General features: G+C 39.7%; 1 protein-coding gene across 1 annotated transcript; it reads right to left on the bottom strand.

The window, feature by feature from the left end:
- Positions 1-1,014: 1,014 nt before the first annotated feature.
- Positions 1,015-7,694, bottom strand: LOC126812545 (patched domain-containing protein 3-like). The gene is made up of 5 exons (XM_050539002.1): positions 7,682-7,694; positions 6,475-6,888; positions 5,449-5,649; positions 3,548-3,754; positions 1,015-1,040 (listed from the first exon to the last, which is right to left on the bottom strand). Exons 1-5 carry the CDS (start codon positions 7,692-7,694, stop codon positions 1,015-1,017), a joined length of 861 nt encoding a protein of 286 aa, XP_050394959.1.
- Between the last annotated feature and the right edge of the window lie 1,038 nt (positions 7,695-8,732).

The raw sequence follows: 8,732 nt of genomic DNA on the forward strand, positions 1-8,732 counted from the left end.
GGTGTGGTTTCGATTCTCCCTTTGTACGTGACAAGAAATAGGATCGCCTGTCCAATCTCGTAGAGTTTCTTCGTAACCTCCGGTTTCCTCCCACTGTTAAACATCCATAAAACTGAACCATACTTTAGTCTTGAAATGTCCTAGTTTGTGTCGAGTGGACGTTATGCCCCATGTATCTCTCTCTCTCTCTCTCTCTCATAATGACCTAGTTTGTGTCGAGTGGACGTTCAACTCTCTCTCTCTCTCTCTTTCTCTCTGGGGTCACGGTGGTTAAGTGGGTAAGACGCTGGCTCACTAGCCTGGAGGTCGTGTGTTCGATCCCTGCAATGGCCGAGAAAGTTCATCCAGATTTTCCGGCGTGGTTCCCCCTTGTAAGTGATGCAGGACGGAGGGCCTGACAAGGAAAGTTGTCTAGTCGTTGGGATGGGACGAAAAACCGAGGTCCCGTGTACACATTGGCATGCACGTAAAAGATCCCTTGAAAGTCGGAATTCGATATAAGAGTAGGCCGGAGCGTCGCTGTCCGGGCAAAATTGCCCGTCTTCATTAGCCCAGTACGGAGCAAAACAGTAGGACGTTAAACCCCATTTCATTTCATTTCTCTCTCTCTCTCACGTCCACACAGCACAAATGGGACTCACATATCGTACTATATAATTCTGTTGGTGTGAACGTCTAGGGGTAGAAACCAAACCAACCATTTAACTAAATAACAGACCTAATATGATCTAAAGCGGATGGGAAAAGCATCTATACTATTAGGCAAAGTGTTTCACATTTCGAGAAATACAATTTTAGGAGAGTATTTACCTAGAATACAATTAAAACAACAAACCATTTTTGCTAAAAAATATTAATTTTAAAATATACACAGAAGAATATATAACAACAAAATATTAATTTGTTAATATTACACAATTTTTATTTGTTACTATATATTACAAAATATTCATTTGTTACTATATATTACAAAATATTCATTTTTTACTATTACAAAAAATTCATTTGTTACTGTTACAAAATTCCAACATTTTGTACAACTAAAAATAGCTTCAAATAACAAACAAATATCAGATAAACCAATTAAAAATTTTGCTCTAAGGGACATGATTACCGTTTTGTTAAACTTTCTGGAATAATCAGTTGGGGTTATCAACATCGATAATGACGACGGCCATTAGCCATGTAGTGAGTTATAAGGGACATTTTGTTCAGACAGCGCGACGTTACCACCTACCCTTTATCGAATTCCAACTGCCATAGAGTCTTTCACGTGCATACCACCGTGTACACGGAACCTCAGATTCTCGACCCAGCCCCCCCCCCCTCCGCCCCGTCATGCACCATTAAAAAGGGAAACAACGTTGGAAAATCCCGTCAACACCGTTACGGCCTTTAAGATTAATACTTAAAGGACAATATTGGTGTCAGTCATTATAAAATATGTGATAGAACTGGTTAAATACATCCTAAATATAACTTTAACACAGAGATCATTGCTACGGGAGATGTGTAACAATTACGTGAAGAAACGGGAAGTGACGACAAACATGACAAACACGAGTTATCCTTCTGTATAACTGATTGAAGCAACGAGCGATAACTGACACGCGATCGAATTTCATTTCACTGATAATTCAGTTGAAGATGAAAAGCTATTATATGAGACGGTGAGAGGATATCTGACAATTCAAAAAAAGAATTGGCTGTCATTAGATAAAAGATAACGAACAAATTAGAAAACGTCCGTGCATTACCATGTTTTTATTAAGAACAGAATGAATAAAAACGGGGGAATGCACGGGATTTTTCTATTTTTCTCGTTTTCCCATATCTAGTGACAGCCAATTCTATTTTTGAATTGTGAGATACCCTCTCACCGTCCCATATAATAACTTTTCAACTTCAACGGAATTATCAGTGAAATGAAATTCGATCGTTTGTCTGTTATCGCTCGTTACATCAGTCAGATACATAGAAGGATAACTCGTGTTTGTCATGTTTGGCGTCACTTCCCGTTTCTTCACGTGCTTGTTACACATCTCCTGTAGCAATGATCTCTGTGTTAAAATTATATTTGGAATGTATTTAACCAGTTCTATCACATATGTAATTATGACTGACACCAATACTGTCCTTTAAAAGGTGAGATGAGTTTATCTACTTTCCATTTCGTTTTCATTTGGTCACATGCTTTGGACAAGAATCAAAATTAAATCGTGCATGGCCCTGGTGTCTGGATTGAATCCCTTTGCGCGATACTCATACTAATGTTCTAAATTCTACTTTCCATTTAGGTTTCTTGTGGGGTTTTTTTTTGGTTGTTTGTTTTTTTTTTTTTTTTTTTTTTTTTACAAGAATCAAAATTAAATCTTCTCTGGTACGGCTTTCTGTCTTGAACCGTTTTCCCTGCTATTGTTGTCCTCGACTCTACTTTCCTTCCTGATCGGACCCACCGAAGACAACACCACGGGTAGCAGGAGCATAGAATGAGCCAAACCGAAGCCGATAACCAGTACCATTACTTTAAGGAAGGAGCGAAAAATGAATGATCGGGAACCTATTAATACACACACCCCAATCAATGAAGAGAGTCCGCCATTTATAACAGGTGCAGCGGAAGTCTTTAACGCGTCACGTGCTTTTTCGTGTCTCGTTCTCTTATCTGACGTCATATAGCCATGGCAGACATGGACACTGAAATCCACTGAAAATCCGACACTCATGATTAAATGTATCATAGTTATCGAACTTAACGTTAAATCCCAGATATACAGAAATCCAAATATTCCGACCAAGATACTTATCATATTAACTGTTACCATGGCTACCATTATTGGGTGTGGTATAAATACTATAGTTATAACTAACATACACACAACAGCAATACCAACAGTTTGTAGAGTATTTGGTAAAATAACAATATACTGTTCAAAAAATATAAACGGGGGAGTGTAAGCGAAAACATCAAGTACGGAACTATCAGCCAGTTCCCGCAAACGCAACATCATGTTACCTTGATCTGTAGAGTCCGGAATATTAATAGTTACCACGTGACATCTCGAAGCCTTGATGGAACTGCCATCGGCTGTAAATTCCACGTCGTTTATAATATACGGGTGATAGTTTAAAAATGTTTTTAGGTTTGTAATAAACTGAACTTTGGAGCTGTTGTTAAACTGACTACTGATAATGTACTGGTGATACCAACATAGCGAGGTATTATTTTCCATAATTGATTCATCTTGAACGGACTGCATGAATTCCACCATTGCACCGGTTTCCTTTGGGTTCATATAATCAATATTTTCAAAAATAAAAGAAATGCTGAATCTTGTATCGAAGTTGGAACGTATCCACGTATCGTATTTTCTGTAATAGGAATTATCATCAATTAATTGACCCAATACCAGCCCTTGTTTCAAATTCACAATTCCCCAAATAGACACAGATATATAGACAAAATATAGGAATAGAACTACGACTTTTGTTACTATATGCAGTATAGTGGAGTTTAAACAGGTGCGTGGGATTCTCTCACACCAACTTTCATCGTCTTCACGTCGTTCTGGAGGTTGGCCTGCACATATTAAAACAGTGCATGGACTTTTACCCTGGTCTCTCTGGGTCGTACTATCGTTTGTTTCCAGGCAAGTTGCCCAGTGCCGTGATGCCCTCCCTCTCCTACCATGAATCGTCAAACATCCGAGGAAGAAGGTTATGTGACAGAGATAACTGAACGCCAGAGCTAACCCTGTAAGAAGGAAGAAAGAAATGAAATAAAATAAAATAAGGTTTAATGTCCTACTTTTCTGCAGCGACTGGGCTATAACTCTTATTTCAAAATTCAACTGTCAATGTTCCTTATAAGTGCACGCCAACGTGTACACGGGACCTTGTCTTTTTGTCCCACTCCATCGGGGAACTTCTCAGCCAACACCGGGATCGAACCTCGGATCTCATGGTTAGTGAGTCACCATCCTACTCACTGAGCTACCACGGCTCCCATGAAAAAGCCCTAATTAAAACAAAGATACGTATGTGCAGCATTGCGACCTTTACGGTCGATACGTAATAAAATAGATTAATGGTCAATGCTCGATTCACGTCTCACGGATTTTATTTTGCGACATTTCGACGATTCCACAGTTAATGATTTATCAGTAAAAAAACATTTGTTCCATAAAATCCATAACGACTACTCAAATAAAGGAACTCGGTAAACCAGTATACTTTACAGACTAAAGTCCGGTCAAAAAGTATTTTATAAAAAGAACAGACCATTTAGGAGAGTCTCTTGCTTACAACACAATCACATTCCTTTGGCGTCCCTATGACAATACTTTTGAGGTATTGAGTGAACTAGTAGGTATAGAGGACAATATGTGCAGTTACGATAGCCTGGCCTCATACAATCACACCTAAAGTTTCTGTCATGTTCGTAATGTCCGTGCATGAGGTAATACTCGGTTAGTTAACCCAAACTTTCTGCTGTTTTGTTATATACAGTATATCTATTTCCATAAATGAATTCGAGTGAACCACAAATTTACGACTGTTTCGCTATGGTTTAGCTCAACAGGATATATTTACTGGATATTAATTTATATCATCCAGTTAAAACAAATATTGCCTACATTATTTTAAAAATTTATTTACAAAGGACACAAAACATTTAATGCCTCAAATGTACTGCTTTTGATAAATTAAACAAATTAATATTACCTCTTGTGACCAGGCTATAAATATGACCAATTCAGAAAGTTAAACATATGTATATCTTATATAATTTCATAATCTATTCACTACTTTTTTCTTTAGCTTGACGACATATTTAAGGTCTGTGATGAAAATATAATACAACGTACTATTCCTTTTGGACATGAGAGAGTGGGGGGGCGGAAGTTGGCTGGAACCCCTTCTCGGTCAACACCGAGATAAGAACTGTGGTTACTCCAGGTTACACACTATTCCTTTTGGAAAAGGGAGAGTGGGGGTGGGGGAAGTTGGCTGGAACCCCTTCTCGAGCAATACCGAGATATAAGAACTGTGGTAACTCTGGGTTACACACTGAACCTGTGGCTTTCCCAGTCAAAAGGCTCTAGCTCTGGTACATAATATAAACCGACATACATATGTGGTTTAGGCAGGACGTTTTACCCAATGCCACCAATTTAAATGTAGTATTTTGTTAGTAATAAGGTAGTATGTGGTGGTATTTGGTAATATTTAATTAGTATTGGGTAATATTTGGCAAATCTTCTTGCCGTGTTCTTACCCGTATATATAAAGAATGTTCTGATGCTGATGACGATTTACCCAATACCACCAATATAATTGAAGTATTTTGTTAGTATTTTCACAGTAATAAGGTAGTATGTGTTCGTATTTGGTAATATTAAATTAGTATTGGGTAATATTGGGTAAATCGTTCTGCCGTTTACTTACCCGTATATACAGAGAATGTCCTGATGCTGATGAATTGCGATGAAGCACCTATGAAGAAGGCTGTGATATCAGTTAATGAAGCTATAGTTATAGAACCACCACAACCCTTTAATGTTGCTGCTAGTTGTTCTTCAGTAGTCGCTTTATCATGGTGTTCCGCCCATTCTGACATAATTACAAACATAGAGTCTACACCAACACCTGAAATACATTCACAATTACAAACAAATAATCTACACCGGCACCTGCACGGTGATGTGATGGGGTTTTGATATGTCCGGGGCCATGTCCCTGATTATATACCCGCAAAAAAATAAATTGATCAATGGAGTGTAACGTTATACTGTTCTGCTCCGACCGGGATAATGAAGACGGGCATACGCCATATAGTGTGCTGTGAGGAGAATTTTGCCCAGACAGCGGCCTACTCTTATATCGAATTCCAATTGTCAAGGGATCTTTTACGTTCACGCCAATGTGTACACGGGACCTCGGTTTTTCTTCCCATCCGAACGACTATACGTTGCCCCTTGCACGACCCTTTGTCCTGCACCACTGACAAAGGGGAACCACGCTGAAAAATCCCGAGATACTTTCTCGGCCAATGCACGGGTCAAACACGCGACCTGCAGGTTAGTGAGCTAACGTCTTACCCGCTGAGCCACCGTGACTCCCGCTGAAAAATGGATAAAGAAGATATTCTAAACAGATGAAATAACGTTTCAAAAAATGGATGCATTTGCACACAACCCTGTGGGACCGCAGGGTAGCTTGCACAACGAAGTTAAGACTAACTGCGCCTTTAATCCCCCCCCCCCCCCGATCCACGACACATTCATAACCGGGGATGTCGCATCTCTGTACGCTACTGCACCTAAACCACAAGCGTATTACCAAAGATACATGTTGAAGCAACCAAACCCAACGACTGAGATACATACTGTACGTTTTTATAATAATAATTAAACATTAACAGGTGCATCGGCATTATACTATAACAATTGATTATACAGTCTAGTAGCTTACCTAAAGCCAAAAATGGCATGACACCCACGATGTTCACAAACTTCAAACCAGATGCTGCGAGAATGCCGAACGAAGCCAATATGCCAAGGACCACAGCCAACACGCCACCCTGGGCAAGGTAACTTCTATTTGATACACAGTTCCAACTGGACGCAACAAAACATGCATAAGTTATCAACAGAGTTAACGAGAGAGCATACAGCATTTCATCTCCTCCAGTGCTCTGATTTATTTCGTTATCTATAGAACTGGAGGTAGAATAAGCCACATCAGTTAAATTGGTTAATAAAGTTGACATAGCTTTCACAAAGTGGCTTTCCCAGTTCTTACTTCTGAGATTATTATTTTGTCTTAAGTAGAATTTCAGCCTCAAAATAGAAACGGATCCGAGGATTCCATCAGCACCAGCTTCTCCTTTAAAATACAAAGATAAATCCACGGGAGGGCCAAATTGTGATATCCATAGTGGATAAGTCACGTTCCTCGATTGGTAACTGTTGATGAAATCAACATCAAGTACAAATTCTCCTCCAATAAAACAAGTCCCATTTCGAACTGCACAGACCTCGGGATATGAAAACGTAGTTCCATTTTCTTGGATAGAAAATTGTTTTATTTGTGATATGATGTTGATGATTTCATTAATAACTTCTGGTGACAAAACATCTCGTTTATCTCGGGTCTTAATTAAAACATCTCCGTAAAGATGCATCTGAACTGAACTATGTTCGTAGAAATTAGAACGTGATTTGTCCGGGAAAAGAGAGCCAACCGTTTGTCTGTCTATAGCAGTTCGGCTGTTGGTAGGAACATAAAGCGTCTCTGTATCGGATTCGGATGTGAGATTGATAAGACCGAATCCTAGTGAGCAACATACGACAAAAGGTATTACAATAAACAGAACCGGGAATCTCGCAACAAATCTACCATATCTCTCAAACAGCCGATTTGTCCACGTAAAATAATTACTCACACGACTTTTGCAGCGTTCCATTTTCTTTCTGCAAAATATTAATCAAACATATTACAAGTAGGAGAAGTGTTTCAATGACATGTACAGCGCAGTAGATGCTAATTACGGCTGATCTTTGGATCCATTCACACGATTTGATATTTGTTGATTATTTCTTGCAATGTCTGTGTGTATTGTTCGTCTTGTCCGCAGGTTTGTCTTATCGATTGTGTTTTGTGTGTAATGCGGTCTTACTGCATTTACTCATATTACAAAGTGTTCGACCCCTTGTCAGTGGAGGAGGACGGAGAGTCTGACAAGAACAACTGTCTAGTCGTGCGCATGGGACGAAAACGCGAGGTCCCGTGTATACATTGGCGTGCACGTAAAAGATCCTTTGGCAGTTGGAATTCGATATAAGAGTACGCCATAATAGCACATTGTATGGCGTATACCCGAAGGGGTGGGCACATTTCTTTTTCTTACATCAGGTGTTCAAGAAGGGAACTAAGGTCTTCTGCACCGATCTGACTAACGACAACGGACATACGCTGTTCAATGAGCTCTGGGGGAAATATTCTTGGAGAGCGCCGATACGACGCAAACTACGCATTGCAACTGCCAAGAGTTCTTTTAGGTCCCCACCATGGGACAGCTATTTTTCGTTCTAACGACCAGACACTGTCTCTTTTCAGAAGCCCTTAATCACACCCCCCGACCCGCGCCCTGAAGCACTGACAAAATGGAAACAACACCAGAAAATTCCAAGTAACTTTCGAGCTCTGCTCCTCCTGGTTAGAGGTCCAGTGTCGTACTCACTGAACCACCATGGATACCAAGCTTTCAAGAAGGAGTTAGAAGAGTAGAAACCGGTTTTTAGAGTTGTTATTGAGCAAAGTACTTACCTTTCACAAAATACGTCACTCGGGTGCTGCTGTTGATTAGATGTACGTCAAGTCACAGATGACCACAATATAGATTTGTTACTCTGGTACTGCTGCTAATAACACGGACGCCAAATAATGTTCCATACTCTCACATAAGGCTACAGGATAGATAATCTGTCACTCCGGTGCTGTAAGTACGCCAAGTACTGTCACCATAACAGAGGTTATAAAGGCTTAGTCTTTGATCTGTACCATTATCAAATACAGAAAACGAGTTGAATTATGGTGGGAAACTTATCGATGTAGATATAGACAGAATCTGGCAAGTTACGATAATACAATAACCACGGGAGTCGAGACTATGGCTGTTTCTAGCTGTCAACTGATATTATATAACACAATACCGTAACGACTTGGCT

The sequence above is a fragment of the Patella vulgata genome, chromosome 2 (assembly GCF_932274485.2).
Source record: "Patella vulgata chromosome 2, xgPatVulg1.2, whole genome shotgun sequence".
Classification (NCBI taxonomy): Eukaryota; Metazoa; Mollusca; class Gastropoda; family Patellidae; genus Patella; species Patella vulgata.